This window comes from Pistacia vera, unplaced genomic scaffold (genome assembly GCF_008641045.1).
Source record: "Pistacia vera cultivar Batoury unplaced genomic scaffold, PisVer_v2 Contig214, whole genome shotgun sequence".
Lineage (NCBI taxonomy): Eukaryota > Viridiplantae > Streptophyta > Magnoliopsida > Sapindales > Anacardiaceae > Pistacia > Pistacia vera.
This window is the reverse complement of record NW_022196018.1, coordinates 1,900,002-1,916,870: the sequence shown is the minus strand read 5'-3', so window position 1 is coordinate 1,916,870 and position 16,869 is coordinate 1,900,002. Positions and strand designations below refer to the sequence as shown.

Here is a 16,869-nt window from a genome sequence, read left to right as displayed (position 1 = left end):
AAGAAAAATCTAAGTTAAATGAGTTTAACAATGAGAATGAGAATGATTATAAAGAAGGTGCTGACACTTGTCCTTTCCAAAAAAGAGTCTCCCGCGATAAGAGATGATGCTTGTCGCGTTGGGAAAACTTTAATGACTAAATCAAAACATGTGTCAACATTATGCACATTCAACACAAAATCGTTCACAGTAAGTATGTGAATTGATACGTGGCAAGCGAGATAACTCCTCAAAGATTTAAACAACTGTGGGAAGAACTTAAAACTTTATTTTGTCCGCCATTACTCTGGCGATCAAATGTCAGTCCAAAACGAATTAATGTTAAAAAGACAAGTTCTTTCTTTAAAAATGAAACACTTGGTCATCTAATTTCTCAAATTTCCAGAAAAAAATTAAGTTATACATGTGTCTGAATGCTGAATAGCTCTTAACATATCATCTAATAATGCGAAAACTTCAAATAGCTAATAACCATCTAAGAAGATTATCACAACAGTTACAACTACGGTAATCTTTTTCTAAACCCTAGAAATTATGATTACAACAAACAAAATATTCATAAAACTAAGCACTTAACAGTGAATGCTACTGGAAAACAAGTCATAAAGAAACAAAATAACATGCAACACCAACAATTAAACAACTACAACAACAAAACAACCAAAAAACCAAAACGGGCTTTCCCTAAGTGAATTAAGAGCATGAAATCTACATCAAGGCCAAACAATGTTATTCAACAAGAAAAACTAAAGTAAACAGTTAAGATAAGTTGGAGAATAAACCAACAAAGAAAAGGAATGCGGGTTAGGCACGCGAGAATCACCGGCCGGTGAACGAAGCCGCTCTAACTCGTTCACCATGGGGAGGATATGGAGGGAATTAGGGATTTTTGGAGAGGGTTTCAAGGGGCAGCGTTGGAATTTGTTAGGTGGAGTTTGGGTACTGTAGGAACAGGAGTGTGAGAATCGGAGTCCGAATGAAGTGTTTCTAATAGTTTGTGTTGTGTTCGAAAGGCTGGCGAAGAGAAAGTACAGAGTTGTTTGGGTTAGCTTTCTGTTCTTGTCTTGGATTACGGTACGGTGTTGAGAACGTGAGATATTTTGAGTTCCACTATTGCCCTTTGTGTAACGGATTTCGTCATGAATGACACGCTCGCGCAGGTCAACGGAGACAGACAGAATCTAGCTAATGGTCGAAAGTTTATCTCTGTAAACGACGTCGTTTTTGTGTTAAATAATGAACACCTTTTAAATTGTTAAATAATCTCAAATTTTTGTAGTTATTTATTTATTTTCTTTGTTTTAACTAATAATTTACGATTCCAATTATTTTATATTTATTAATTTTCATATTTTTTTCCAATCTTTGAGCTAAATTGTTTGATTGTTTATTTAAAGCCCACAAAGTTATAATATCAACATAGGATCTATTATTAGATAATATCCTGTCCAAACCCTAAATAATTAATGTCAATGTACATTTTTTGATAAAGAAAAAGAAATAGAAATTATAAATATAACAAAAAAAATTATTCTAGCTAGTAAGGGTGATGGTTCTGGGTACTCTACATTTTTCGCTGGAGAACCAGAATTGGAACGCGCAAATACAAGTTCAAAAAAAAGAATTGGAACCGCAAGTGCTAATTCTTAAATTCAGGAACCAGAACCTAAAATGCAGGTTCGTCGTTCTTCCGGTACTTTGTAAGAAATCAATTACCCCTATTAGTTTAAAAAATAACAAAAATACCTAAAGTTTACAAATACACCCCTAGCAAATTTTGATTACTCATTCATTTGTGTCAAATGTGACTCATAAATCCTCAATCTCCAGGCAACACTTGAATTTATTCAATTCATCAAAATTCACATAAAATTCCCAATCAAAACCCAAATACAAACAATTATTAACAATCATACTATAATCTATTATTTATATATATATAATTATTAAATTTATAATCTTAATTAAGTATTGTATAATGTTTATAATATAATATTATAATTAATTAAGTATTATACTATAAATCCATATTGTATGTTATAATTAATAAATTTTTAATCATTTAATTAAGTAATGTACAATGCAGTAAATTATTAATATTTATAATATAATGTTATAAATTTATAATTAATTAAGTAATAATTTAACTATGTAATATTATAATTAATTAAATGATTATAATATAATATTATTATTAATTAAGTAATCATTTAGTTATAATGTAATGTTTTAATTAATTAAATTTCTAACCATTTAATTAAGTATTGACTAATGTTTATAATGAATGTTATACTAATAAGTAATCATACTATAAATTTATAACGTAATGCTAATATTAATTAAATTTCTAATCATTTAATTAGGTATTGTGCTAATATAGTAATTACTAATTTTTATAATATAATGTCATAATTAATAAAGTAATCATTTCATTATGTAATGTTATAATTAATTATATAATCATACTATAATATATGTTTAATGAATTAAGTAATCATACTATAAATCTTAATATAATATAATAATTAATTAAATTTCTAATCATTTAATTAATATTTACTCATATTTTAATGGAATGTTATAATTAATTAAGTAATCGATCATGTTTTTATAACGTAATGTTATAATTAATTAAGCAATCAAATGTTTAATTAATTAATTTTTAATCATTTAATTAATTATTATACTAATATAGTGAATTGTTTCATCACCACCGACTTCTGTTTGTCTTTCCAACCACAAACTTAATGCTTTGTTTTTTTAATTTAGTTTCAAGGTTAATTTTTGTAATTAATTAATTTAATGAGCTACCAAACTTAATTTTACAACTCAACCACTTGAACAAGACGATCTGATATATAATGTAACAAAGGTCATTTGGTCATCTTAAAACACGGAGAAACAAGAAATATCATCAAACATCTAGCCATTTAAGCCACCAGTAAAGGCAGCTTCCACACCAATAGAATGGACATACGACTAGGCATTAAACAGACCATAAACAAAGATGATGATCTAAACATGAGTTAAATCCCTATTCTAAATTCAACAATGCAATTGATTTTTGGTAACATCAAATCTAAAACCAATTCAAAGCTTAAGTTACAAACATTCACTATGTGCAATTCTAAATTAGGTTGTATAATAACAGACACAAACAATAGGGGTTCTAGTGCCAAGCTCACAACACGGCTTCATAAGTTATCAAGAAGAGATGCTGCCTGTTGCCCAGCAAAACCTATCAGAGCAGCCCCGACTGACATTCTACTGTCGAGAAATTGGTGCCATTGGCACTGATGATGGTTGACTATAGAAATTACCATCAGAACCTTGAAAACTCTGATAAGGATTTGTTGGAGGTGCTGCAAAAGGAGACATGCCCGTGATTGGAGCTGCAGCTCCTGGATAACCAGGCATGGTAGGGGGTGGTGGTTGGCTCATGTTGTAGCTGTATGGGGCACTAGTCATAGCTGCAGTATTTTGAATGTACTGGGGCATCTGAAACGGTGGCAGAGGTGGTAGTGGAGGCATCGGTGGAGGAGATGATGGTGGGGGAGGTGGCGGGTCATTTGTAGTTAATTGTTGAGTTGTCGTTGTTATGTTATGTTGCAGAGATTCAGGGTGTGGAAAGGAAGGAACTGGAGGCCGCTGGGGGTTCTGTGGTGGCAAGTAAGATTGCTCATTCTCAATCTTAGGCCTTTTCTCTGAAGGAAAATCACCCGAGTGTTCTTTACTTGAATTACCAATGACACCCTCAGATGCCAAGGACGAGAGGACGTAAGAGAGCATCTGGGCGGAGGATGTCGAAGCAGTTAGCTTTGCTGCCACTGCAGCAGCTGCAGACTTCCGAGTGTCCTCCTCAACATGACCAGATTTTTCAGCAAAAGATACCTGCCGAGTGTACATTACAGGAGCTGACTGTTCTCTGTCTCCTGACATAAAGCTTGGAGGTGCCATTGAAGTATGAGCTTCCTTTGTGTTCTGCTCAGCTAGCATCGGCACATTGTCACAATTTAGTAACTGCCGACAGACGTGCTCTGACTTGGATTGTGCAGCCTGGCAAGGACAAACAAAATTAAGATTTCTCCACATGCTTAGAATTCTGCAATGAAGTCATTACATTCCAAGGATTTTAAAGCCAGAAATGTCAAATTACACTCTTAAAATTGTGAGATACAGAAGGGAAGACATCCCATATCCAACATCCACACTACCATAATATAAGTCTCAAAGCTTACAAGAAAATTTCAAAAATTTCTCACTCACACAGACTCCTTCAACACACTGAAGGATGTATGAAGAAAATAGAAAGAATCAATAGTACAGCAGATGTCTCCTCCCCAAAGAAGGCAAATGTCACTGACTAAATTAATTTTAAGCATACAAGTTAAAGAATAATAAGGTAATTCCAAAGTGAGATATTAACTTAGACAGCATAGCATTAATCAATTACAAGGCTTTACTCTTAATCAAAGCACGTGCAAACATCTGTGGATAATATCCACCGAGAGTTAGATAAATAAATTCCCATGGACATAGGATAGGTAGCAGTGTCAAACCTGTAACTCATTACGGATTTGAGCCAGCTTCAATTCCTTAAAAATTAAAAAAGGTAAGTCAGCTTTATATGCAATCACAAAGTTGCAAACAATACATTTCAACAACAGAACAATCTGGTTAACCAACCTGTTCCTGAAAAGCTTCCCTCAAATGATTCACAAGATTTGCTCTCGATGACTCCACTGCCGTTAATTGCTCAATGCAGTCCCTCAGTGTAGCATGCTGACCCTGCAACTCCTCCACCAATGAAGATCCATGCAATTGTCCTGTTCAGAGTAAGCATGATTTAGCAAAAAGGAATTGTCCCGAAAGATGTGAACAACATTTCAAGAAATCAAATAACGTAAAATGAACTATCTGAAACAACTGATAAATACAAACTGATTTTCTTTCCCTGACATCCATTTTCCAGGTGGAGGGGCAATATGTTACTAAAATTTATAATCTCAATGTTATAACTTGAATGGGAGACAGGTCTATTAGCTAACCGATTTTCTGCTCCTCACCACATGCATCCAAGGTAATGTCAGTTCAAGATGGGAAAAATAACTGGGCTGGCAATATATCAAACCTCTTTTTCCATCTTGTCAAAATGAAGATATCATTTTGTTTTTTCATATTGCAGATGGTAACATGGTGACAGTATAAAAATAGCTCCAACAAACTTAGACTTGACTCCTGCGTAAAATCTAGACTTCAAAAAATAAAAAATGCCACTTAACAATGGCATGCTTGGTTCATATCATAATACAAATGCAACTATGCAATAAGACACTGTAACTGGGCTGTCAAGACTCCAAACCTCTATTTCCATCTTTCAGAACAAAGACTTCCTGTATTATAGATGGAAATATGGCGACAGCAAAAAAGTGGCCTCAACAAACTTTGACTTGACTAAAGAGTAACATCCATATTTCTAAGCCTAGAAATGCCACTTCACAATATATGCTTGGTTCTTATACAACACAAATGCATAGCCTATGCAGTAAGACACAATAACTGAATATTGTTCATTCCATAAACAGATTATATAGTCAAACATTAACAAACGTATTTATAGCGGCTGTCTAAAGAAGGCAATGCGGGTAATACCAGAATGGATGTCACTACCAATTTCCTTCTCTACTTTCTCAATAGAGCTAATAGCATTCCTACATTTGTTCAATACAACGTCTTCATCAATCTGGCCACCATAGACAACTTGATAACCTGAGACTATTTTGTCCACTGTATTTCCAATAGGCTGCTTCTGCTTAAAAGAAAGAAGATGAGAGATGGTATTAACTTATAATTCTAAACCAAATATATATATATATATATATATATATATAAAAGAAGACATGGATTACCAATTTCATGCCCTGATGCTTCCCATTTCTGTTGTAACTTTCCAGGTGCCTTCCCACAAGCTCTTCCTTCAGAATTTGCCCTCGAGAACCAAAAACTTTCCTCTCCTCCCAAATATTAATCTGCACATATAGATGGAAGAAACATAAACCGTCATGCTAATGTCCAACATAACCAATCGAAGGAATTGACTCTGATACCAAGCTAGTAAAAACCATATGCATATAAGTGCCATGCAAGCATATGAAAGACCAAAGATGGCAAGACAATTGCATTTGTCCTAGCAGTTCTTTTAGCAAACTAAGTTTAATATAAGATTAATGGACCATGATCTAATTGTTTAACATGAAGATTCCCCCAGAATATCAATGAATGAATATTTGCAGCCCGCACTCTCCTTCTCCCAGGTCACATCAGTGTGTAATTTCAGCGGTGCTATGACGGTGATTTCCACAAAAGGGGGGGAAAAATCAAGAAGCATAGAAAATAATAGGTTAACCAATGCAGCAAAACACACAGAAAGAGAAAAACATAAAACAACAGGCGCAACCCTGTTTCTCTCTACCAGAATATTATCAATGACGTCTTTATGTTTGTTCTAAAATATTTAGTGTATGAGGACTGCTTAAAGAGATTGACGTTTAGTTAGAGATTTGAAGGCAAGAGTCTGAGGAATTTATTCTTATGAGAATGAACCTGGTTCATGCCACTGCTTTCAAATATTTGGGGTCCTTTCAGGAATTCCTTGATATTTTGAAGTTTAGGTAACAGTCTCCAAATCCATATCCTTTTCCTTTATTTTTTTAGTATGTCTCTTGTATACCACAAACTGGTAGTTGGTGATATTCCAGATAGAATGGAAGAGACCATGAAAGTTGGTTTAATGCTCTTTTCCTTAGTCTTCCCACTAACCCATTAAGTATGAGGGAAATCCCTTAAACTTTCCAAATACATACTTGCAAGGATTCATAAGGATTCAAAAAGTCATTTCCATTCAGATCCTCGAAGCTTTGCTTCCCAAATACATAAACTATCATCTTTTTGGATCTAGGTTTCCTTCTAACAGAAATATTAGATATTTCAAAGATATTTATCAACATGAAAACAGGATATAAGACTCATAGCAATACATCAAATTTGACTAAATAAGTAGAAAATGCAATGTCAAGATGAATATACCAGCCGTCGTGCAGCATTTCTTCCAAACTCGTCTCCATTATCCATCACATCACGAAGAGCATCTGGAAGAACCTTCCAAAATTCACCAACAAACTCAGAACCTTTTCTTCTACTATTCTGCAAGATGTCATTTGCAAGATACAGAAAAGCCAATCTCTGCTCACGTGGAGAGCAATGAAATTGTCTGTCCCATGTTTCTACAACTTGCTTGGCCTTATTCATATGAAAAATACACCAATGTGATAAAGCTGAATCACGTTAAGGATAGAAACAATCAATTGGTTATAAAAATTGTTGAAGAAAAAAAAAATACATAGAAAACTTATGTTCAACTTAATGTTTACATTGGTGGCTTGTCTTAAAAAATATACTGGGAAAGAAAAAGGTACTGAAGCAGCTAAATGAGAATCCAGTGAAAACAGTCTTCAAACTGAAAGCAAAGCAATTAAATTTTGATTTTGAAAAAGTTAGGAAAAAAAAAAATATCAGACTTAACAAAAGAAGAAATTTGAGAGTGGATTAAGAAAACAAGCTAAGATAATTATACATTTAAAGACCCTAACAAGATGTAATGTGGCTACACCTGAATTTATAACAAATCAAACTCTAAAAACATAATGCTGATCCCACTATACACAAAAAAGCAGACAGCCTGATTGTCCCAAAAATATACGAACACAAACAACAACAGGATAAAGGAAAACCATCCATAGTCCAAATCAAGAGGATACTCTCTATGCTCGTCTGTGAGTTGTTAAGCTTGGCTAGCTTTTCCACTAAAATCTGAGGATTAAATGTACTTCCCATGTTCTTGATAGCGTAATATCAAATTAATGGAGCAAAAACCGATCTTTAGAAGTGAACAAACCTTCAAAAGAGAAGATAAATGCAAGGAAAAAAATAAGTACCTTTAGAAGATGAACAAGTACAATTATGTTAATATGAAAGTATCCTCATAATTCCACAGTGATAAGATAAGAACTTCACATTTTCCATTATAAGAAAGGAACTTAAGTGTCAACATTAAGGTAATGAAAATTCATAACACAAAATTTAGAATTAAGGATTGTCAATGTTCAACAAATTCAACAATCACCACACTAATAACAATATGCTCACTATAGATGTTCAAATAATTATGAGGCACTTCTACTGAGAAATCATTTGTCACATATAAAACATTTGAAAAGTGAGAAGCACTTCGGAAGACACTGAGTGTTAATCAATATATATGCTAGGTTAAAACATACATCACCTAAATACTTAAAAGGCAAAATGTATCCTATCATCAACCAAAAAGTGAAATGCCACATAGGAAACTAAATTACTCAGCAAGGTAACGTTCATTTAACCTATCTAGGCCTCCTTTTGATTTAAGCAATTTAATATGAGGATAAAATAAAACTTCAAGCCTTTATAACTACGGCAACTGGAAAACCACAAGTTAAAAGTGTTGTCCTTGGCCAAGATAAAGAATCTAAGTTAAATGAGTTTAACAATGAGAATGAGAATGATTATAAAGAAGGGTCTGACACTTGTCCTTTTCCAAAAAAGAGTCTCCCGCGATAAGAGATGATGCTTGTCGCGTTGGGAAAACTTTAATGACTAAATCAAAACATGTGTCAACATTATGCACATTCAACACAAAATCGTTCACATAAGTATGTGAATTGATACGTGGCAGACGAGATAATCCCTCAAAGATTTAAAACAACTGTGGGAAGAACTTAAAACTTTATTTTGTCCACCATTACTCTGGCGATCAAATGTCAGTCCAAAACGAATTAATTGTTAAAAAAGACAAGTTCTTTCTTTAAAAATGAAACACTTGGTCATCTAATTTCTCAAAATTTCCAGCTAAAAATTAAGTTATACATGTGTCCGAATACTGAATAGTTCTTAACATATCATCTTAATAATGCGAAAACTTCAAATAGCTAATTAACCATCTAAGAAGATTATCACAACAGTTACAACTAACGGTAATCTTTTTCTAAACCCTAGAAATTATGATTACAACAAACAAAATATTCATAAAACTAAGCACTTAACAGTGAATGCTACTGGAAAACAAGTCATAAAGAAACAAAATAACATGCAACACCAACAATTAAACAACTACAAACACAAAAACAACCAAAAAACCAAAACGGGCTTTCCCTAAGTGAATTAAGAGCATGAAATCTACATCAAAGGCCAAACAATGTTATTCAACGAAAAAACTAAAGTAAACAGTTAAGATAAGTTGGAGAATAAACCAACAAAGAAAAGGAATGCGGGTTAGGCACGCGAGAATCACCGGCCCGTGAGACGAAGCCGCTCTAATTCGTTCACCATGGGGGAGGATATGGAGGGAATTAGGGATTTTTGGAGAGGGTTTCAAGGGGCAGCGTTGGAATTTGTTAGGTGGAGTTTGGGTAACTGTAGGAACAGGAGTTGTGAGAATCGGAGTCCGAAATGAAGTGTTTCTAATGAGTTTGTGTTGTGTTCGAAAGGCAGGCGAGAGAGAAGAGAGAAGTACAGAGTTGTTTGGGTTAGCTTTCTGTTCTTGTCTTGGATTACGGTACGGTGTTGAGAACGTGAGATATTTTTAGTTCCAATATTGCCCTTTGTGTAACGGATTTCGTCATGAATGACACGTCCGCTCAGGTCGGACGGAGACAGACAGAATCTAGCTAATGGTCGAAAGTTTATCTCTGTAAACGACGTCGTTTTTGTGTTAAATAATGACACCTTTTAAATTGTTTAAATAATCTCAAATTTTTATACTTATTTTATTTTTCTTTGTTTTAACTAATTAATTTACGATTCCAATTATTTTATTTTATTAAATTTCATATTTTTTTCAATCTTTGATAGCTAAAATTGTTGATTTGTTTATTTAAAGCTCACAAAGATATAAGATTAACATAAGATCTATTATTAGATAAATATCCTTTCCAAACCCATAATAATTAATGTTCAAATGTACATTTTTTGATAAAGAAAAAGAAATAGAAATTGTAAATTAATAACAAAAAAATTATTCTAGCTAGTAGGGGTGAGCAGTTCCAGGTACCCTGCATTTTTCAAGAAAACTAGAACCGGAACCGCACAGTGCAGGTTCCAAAAAAAAAAGAATCGGAACCAGAACCGCACAGCGCTTGTTCTTAAATTCAAGGAACCGAAATCTAAAATGCAAGTTTCGGTTCCTTTCTCGGGTACCCTGTAAGAAATCATTTACCCCCTATTAGTTTAAAAAATAACAAAAATACCTGAAAAGTTTACAAATACACCCCTAGCAAATTTTGATTACTCATTCATTTGTGTCCAATGTGACTCATAAATCCTCCAATCTCTAGACAACACTTGAATTGAGTCGATTCATCACAATTCACATAAAATTCCTCAATCAAAACCCAAATACTAATAATTTATTAAACAATCATACTATAAATCTATTATTTAATATTATAATTAATTAAATTTCTAATCATTTAATTAAGTATTGTACTAATGTTTATAATGGAATATTATAATTAATTAAGTAATTATACTATAAATCTATAATGTAATGTTATAATTAATTAAATTTTTAATCATTTAATTAAGTAATGTATTAATGTAGTAAATTACTAATATTTATAATATAATGTTATAAATTTATAATTAATTAAGTAATCATTTAACTATGTAATATTATAATTAATTAAGGGATTATAATATAATGTAATGTTATTATTAATTAAGTAATTATTTAATTATAATATAATGTTTTAATTAATTAAATTTCTAATTATTTAATTAAGTATTATACTAATGTTTATAATTAATTAAGTAATCATACTATAAATTTATAATGTAATGCTATAATTAATTAAATTTCTAATCATTTAATTAGGTATTGCGCTAATGTAGTAAATTACTAATATTTATAATATAACATCATAATTAATTAAATAATCATTTCATTATGTCATGTTATAATTAATTATGTAATCATACTATAATGTAATGTTATAATGAATTAAGTAATCATACTATAAATCTTTAATATAATATTATAATGAATTAAATTTCTAATAATTTAATTAAGTATTATACTCATGTTTGTAATGGAATGTTATAGTTAATTAAGTAATCATTTGTTTATAAAGTAATGTTATAATTAATTAAGTAATCATACTATAAATTTATAATATAATGTTATAATTAATTAAATTTTTAATCATTTAATTAAGTATTGTACTAATATAGTAGATTACTAATGTTTATAATATAATATCATCATTAGTTAAGTAATTATTTCATCATGTTATTTTATAATTAATTATGTGATCATACTATAACGTGATGTTATAATGAATTAAGTAATCATACTACAAATCTTTAATGTAATATTATAATTAATTAAATTTTTAATCGTTTAATTAAGTATTGTACTAATGTTTATAATGAAATGTTATAATTAATTAAGTAATCGTTTAACTATAATGTAATGTTATAATTGATTAAGTAATCTTTTAACTAGTAATGTATTAATGTTTATCAATTTATTTTTTTATAATTAATTAATTACTAATTTATTACAGATATATTTAGAACTTGATAATTGAAGTAAATAACTAAATATTATATTATTATTCAATCAAATATACTATTATATTAAAAAATAATTATTTTAATAACATTAAAATACTTTTAATTAGTTTTAATTCCAATTATACACTTAATTAATCAAAACTTTAATATCACTATATTATAATATATTAAAGTTTTTTATATGGTATAGTTTATATGTAATAAGTATAATTGTATATTTATTTAATTAGGTTATGGTAAAAATTTAACTTTTCCCATTTTAATATTTTTTATATGTAAAATTATAATAGACCCCCCATTCTTCAGATATTTTATTTCAGCCTAGGTTCCAAAACAGGGTACCCGCTGCAGGTGCCAAGTAGGGTACTCGCTGCAGGTTCTTTTTTTCAGGTTCCAGTTCCTCCACATGTAGGAACCGGAACCAGAACCGCATGATAAAAGCTTGAAAATACACATTTAGTTAGTGGTTTTTGGGGGATTAATTGTGGGAAATTATGCTTAATTTGGTAAAATTGCTTAATATTTTCATAATTGTCTTTTACGGGATCACAGGTGTTTTTGAGTGTTTTTCAGGTCACTAGTGCTTAAATGTTATGCTCGGATGAAGAATCATGTTTGCAACGGAATGAGTGACGAGTGGACACAGACGGATCAGGAATCGGAGTTGAATTGAAGAAGTTATGGAAGTTGAAGTAAAGAGAAGATTCTAGATTACGTTCCAGCTTACGCATGTCTTGGTATTTTGACAATAGCTTGAGCTATAGAACTCGGATTAAGACAATTCTTAAACCGTTGGAAAGCTGATTTAAAGGGATACATTTCATATGTTTACAAATTTTTCAAATTTCATCGTTATCGAGTTCAAAAATCAATATCGTTGAAGAACAGTGAAATGATGCAGGAAAAAGGCAGCAGCTATTGTGCCGTGGCACACTTTTCTAGTAGCTACTATGCCGTAGCACAGTGCCGCGGCACAGTCACGTAAGTCACTAGTTTGTTGTCCGTTTTTAGCCAGGAGAATAGGGTTAAGGGTTCAAAATCAAATAGAATTAAGGAAAAACAAACCCTAAACCTTGTGAGATATAAATAGAAGTCTTTTAGCATTATTTTGGGGATCTTTTGGTGAGAAGAAATGGAGAAAAATCTGGAGAGAAGAGAAGTAACAGAAATTCTGGAGCTTTGATTCACAATATAGAGAAGTTTTCCTTATTCTTTTCTTGTAAACTCATGATGAATGTTTCAATAAATATGATTGTTTCTTTCATGTTTATTATGAACTAATTCTCTTTTCTAGAGCTAAGATGTAGCCCAATTTATGAATATGTATTGACTTAAATTGTTGTTAATTCCTATTGAGCTTTTAATTCTAAGTTTTATTATTGTGCATAATGCTTTCAATTCTTAAGGGCTTGAGAGTTGATTGATATTATGGGTTAAGTTGAGATCGAGAGATGAAACCTAATTTGACTAAGGTAATAAAACCATAGATTGAGCGAACGCTAGAGATAGGTTACCGCAGTCTGTGAAGTACTTATGGTAAATTCCATAGAACTTAATGATCTCTTAGCTTCTAAATCAAACTTAGAGATATCTTGGGTTGTTGCTTAAGGGTTAATTTGCTAATTGTTCGAGAAAAAGTTAGTGGAATTTTAGGGAATTTGGCTTTTAGAATATGTTTAATTAGGTTAGCAATAACTGTCAATGCATATGATTAAATTGGTATGAAATCTGTGCCCTAGGTTTAGTTATTTTGATCTTGACTTCTAAGTGTTTACAAATTCTGCATTTATTTAGTTTTTAGTTTATTATTTTTTCATTAAAGTTATTCTTAAAATTCTGTTTTATCAAATAGCAATAGAATAGACTAGTTTGATACTTGGTAGGTAGTTCCTCTAGGATTCGACACTCATTTACTCGAGCTTTCTTACTTGCACGATTTCGTATACTTGCGAAAAGCCTGTCACCGCACAATATCGATTCCAAAAAAATAGAACTGGAACTTATCCGCATAGTATTGATTCTAGGTGGGTTTCGACTCTAGTTCCGATTCTATCCGCTACCCGTGCTCACCCCTACTAGCTAGATTGTGTATAAAATACTTTTGCATCTAATTTAGTAATTTCTATTAAGAATAAAAGTATAATTAAGAAGAAAATAGTAATTAAGGTCAACTCAGATAACAGGTAGGGGGCAATAGCATCGCTTTTTTATATATTCGCGTATATAAGTTCTTTTTATTATTTTTCTAATAATTCTAGAATACTTTCTCATAATCTTTAAGTAGATTAACTGATTTTACAACTGTAAATGAATAAACTCATTAGGTTATTATTAAGGTATTTTTGTAGTTGAGTTAAAAAAATCATCTTATAGCCTACTTTTAAATGTAGTTTTTTTATTTATTTATTAAATAAATAATTACTTTTTAATCCATTCTTTAATTTCAGCAGCCTAGTCATGTTGTAGATATGCATATACCTATTAATTAATTAATTAATTAAATTAAAGAAAAGAAGCTAAGCAAAATCACACGGCGAGTTACTTACTAACAATTATCATCATCATCATCATCATCATCATCATCATGTTGTTCATTTCATAAATTAAAATGCAAGAACAAATAAAACAAAAACAAATACAAGAAAAACAATTTCAAAAAATGGCTAGCTACTTTCTCCAAGTCAATTTGAATCGACTCCCATGAAGTACTGCAATTAGATACCAAAAACAAAAATATATTTTCTAATCCAGTTTAGCTTCTTGCTTCTACACATGACGCAATGACCATATATATTGCAGCTTCGCGGATCACCAATTCTCTGTGGCTTCAAAAATAGAAATAGTTCTCTTCTTCCCCATCATGATTTCTAGGGCTTGTAGTTTTGTTTTGTGTTCAGGGCGTGTGCATGCATATATATAAATAAATAAATACGGTGAAATTATGGTTTCCTCTTCCCATCAAACAACTCCTCAATGTAAGTCTCTATATCTTCAGGCTGAAGCTTGATATATTTCTCCGATTGCCTTCCTGGATCCAGGTACTGTGAGAATCTTCCTACAAATGATCTGTAAGCAGGGATAACAACTGCCGATATTGAAACCCTGAGCTCTGACTGAAGCTGGTCATCGCTGACGACCCACGACGTCTGAGTCCTGTGAATTTCATCGAACATTGCGTTGAAGCTCTTGAACCTCTCTTTTAGCACCGGCTTCACCACCTTCCCTTTTTCCATCAATCCTTCAAGTGTTAAACAACCCAAAAGCCTCCCCCAGGTCTCCCTCTGGTAATTCTTGTGGTAGTTCCTTAGATCGGACGACTTCTTGCGGCACCACGTGTCCCCCATCGCATCGTGGATCTCCGTTGACCCTTTTATCTTCTGCAAGATGTAGCGTCCGTTGTTCATCATGAAAATGCTGCTCAATGATATGTCCCTGTACAGCTTCGATTTCCCCTCCAGATTGGTGTCCAACAAATCCATCACTCTCACTAATTGATTCGAAAACGGGGACGGCTGATGTTCTTCATGGTTATTGCTGTTACTGTTATTATTATTGTTTCTATTATACTGATCCACTTCGCCCACTTCAAAATCTGTTCTTCTTCTCGAGTCGTTTCTTTCAATCTTACAATGCTCTTTGAAAACTTGCTCTAACGTGTTCTTATACTCACAAGCATACTTCAAATAATTCATAGTGTAGCGAGTCAAAGGATGGACAGCACCACCGGGCACGGTCATCTTCCCTGTATCGGATTTGATCGAATTCTCAAGATCACAAAACATGCAAATTGCCGCCTCTCCAAGCCTCATTTTAGCAGTTGCCGTCTCCGTCTTGACCTCGTTCGAACATTCACCGGGATACAGTTCTTGCAAAGCTGCCATATTATCACGTAGAGTCTCATACATGTCAAGAACCTTAAACAATTTTTCCGCCGAGCGTTTGGTCATTGCCATAGCTTCGGCGAAATTAAGTAACTGAATCATCACGCCACGTGTAAGATTGCTGAACAGGCTTGACGAGACCATGGGATAGTCCGTAAAAACCGACTCAGCCAGCTTTTTCTCTCCGGGGAAGTACAGCGTGGCACATTCCGAGAAGGTAGAGATCCACGTGGCGATTTCTCTCTCTAGGTGTTCCCAACTCATCTTCTGTACTTCATCGATGCTGAACTTCTCAAAACCTGTGTGGTTCAAGTTATCATCAAACGTGATCCTTCTTGATATCATGTAAATCTCGACACATTCAGATTCATACCCTGCCGAGATCATTTCATGGGCGATTTTATTCAAGCTGGACAACATTTCCGGAGTATATCCGGAATAATTTGTGGAATAATCCTCAGTGGGAGCGGATTCTTCAGCATCTTTTGTTTCAGTTTTTGGATCTGATGAATCAGGAATGTGTTCAAGAATCAACCTGAATTCATCCTCCAAGAAACACATTGCACGCTGTTTAATCGCACCGATTCGGTTGATCAAAACGCATTGTTTTTTGTCAGCATCCGATTTCAGCTCACCAATGGACGTTGCCAGCTTCGAAACTCGATCCACAGCGTTCAAAATCAACGTATCATCTTCAGGAACCTGAGACCCTTTCACTTTTCCTTCGACTGTTGAGTCATGCTTGGTGAGTTGCTCCTCAAAAAGATCCAAGAATTTCCCAATAACCGTCTCCGGGATCTCCGGCGAGGCTTTATTATTCTCATCATCAGTTTTTGCAGGTAATGTTGAGAGAAACTTATCGATTTCTTCCGAAGCTGTTTCAAGAGTATATTGGATCTCAGGAGGAGGAGCTTCTTCATGTACTTCTTTGGTCTCTTCGATCTCTCCGAGCTGATCACCCTCCTTTTTTGGTGTCTTCCCCTCTGCAGTTTCGATTTCATTTGGCTTTGTCTCGACCTTGGGCGACTCCGTATTGGTGGCTTCACCGGCCTTAGGAGAAACGGTTGAAGACTTATCAGGGTTGTTTTTCTCTTCGTCCATGGTTGTGTATGGCTTGACAGAAAAAATGAAATGAAAATGAAAAATTTGGGTTTAGGAATGATAGAGAGATTGAAGAGAAGAAATGAAAAGAGATGCGTTTAGAGAGGAGAATTATCCGTGTTAATTTAATTTAATAATAAAATTATTATTTTTGCTAGTGTTAGTTTTTTAATCAATTAATTTGAGGTGTTTAATTGTTAAGATTTTTTTTTTAGTTTTA

At 32.8% G+C, this 16,869-nt stretch overlaps 2 protein-coding genes across 4 annotated transcripts; both read right to left on the bottom strand.

Moving 5' to 3' along the window:
* Positions 1–2,881: 2,881 nt before the first annotated feature.
* Positions 2,882–9,591, bottom strand: LOC116129914 (regulation of nuclear pre-mRNA domain-containing protein 1B-like). 3 transcript variants are annotated; one of them, XM_031415660.1, is made up of 8 exons: positions 9,345–9,591; positions 7,818–7,954; positions 7,087–7,334; positions 5,910–6,029; positions 5,653–5,812; positions 4,687–4,826; positions 4,560–4,595; positions 2,882–4,056 (listed from the first exon to the last, which is right to left on the bottom strand). In XM_031415660.1, exons 2-8 carry the CDS (start codon positions 7,891–7,893, stop codon positions 3,265–3,267), a joined length of 1,572 nt encoding a protein of 523 aa, XP_031271520.1. In that variant the 5' UTR covers positions 7,894–7,954; positions 9,345–9,591; the 3' UTR covers positions 2,882–3,264. The 3 variants fall into 3 exon arrangements, with proteins under 3 accessions (XP_031271520.1, XP_031271518.1, XP_031271521.1); XM_031415658.1 differs by having other exon boundaries at positions 9,349–9,591; XM_031415661.1 differs by having other exon boundaries at positions 5,653–5,809; positions 9,349–9,591.
* Positions 9,592–10,256: 665 nt separating this feature from the next.
* LOC116129832 (exocyst complex component EXO70B1-like) lies at positions 10,257–16,649 on the bottom strand. Its single transcript, XM_031415562.1, has 3 exons — positions 14,620–16,649; positions 12,316–12,362; positions 10,257–10,291 (listed from the first exon to the last, which is right to left on the bottom strand). Exons 1-3 carry the CDS (start codon positions 16,647–16,649, stop codon positions 10,257–10,259), a joined length of 2,112 nt encoding a protein of 703 aa, XP_031271422.1.
* Positions 16,650–16,869: the final 220 nt, after the last annotated feature.

Bases quoted from the DNA above. Each gene is read 5' to 3' on its own strand.
- LOC116129832 (XM_031415562.1), bottom strand. From the start codon at position 16,649: ATGGACGAAGAGAAAAACAACCCTGATAAGTCTTCAACCGTTTCTCCT. The intron at 12,363-14,619 runs GAGGAAACCATA...GAATCTTCTCTT, and splicing joins GAGGAGTTGTTTGATGGGAA to TACTTCAACTTCCATAACTT. The intron at 10,292-12,315 runs GTCTGTGTCCAC...GATTTCTTACAG, and splicing joins TCAACTCCGATTCCTGATCC to GGTACCCGAGAAAGGAACCG.
- LOC116129914 (XM_031415660.1), bottom strand. From the start codon at position 7,893: ATGGGAAGTACATTTAATCCTCAGATTTTAGTGGAAAAGCTAGCCAAG. The intron at 6,030-7,086 runs GTATATTCATCT...CTATATGTGCAG, and splicing joins GAAATGCTGCACGACGGCTG to ATTAATATTTGGGAGGAGAG. The intron at 5,813-5,909 runs GTAATCCATGTC...CTTTCTTTTAAG, and splicing joins AGCATCAGGGCATGAAATTG to CAGAAGCAGCCTATTGGAAA.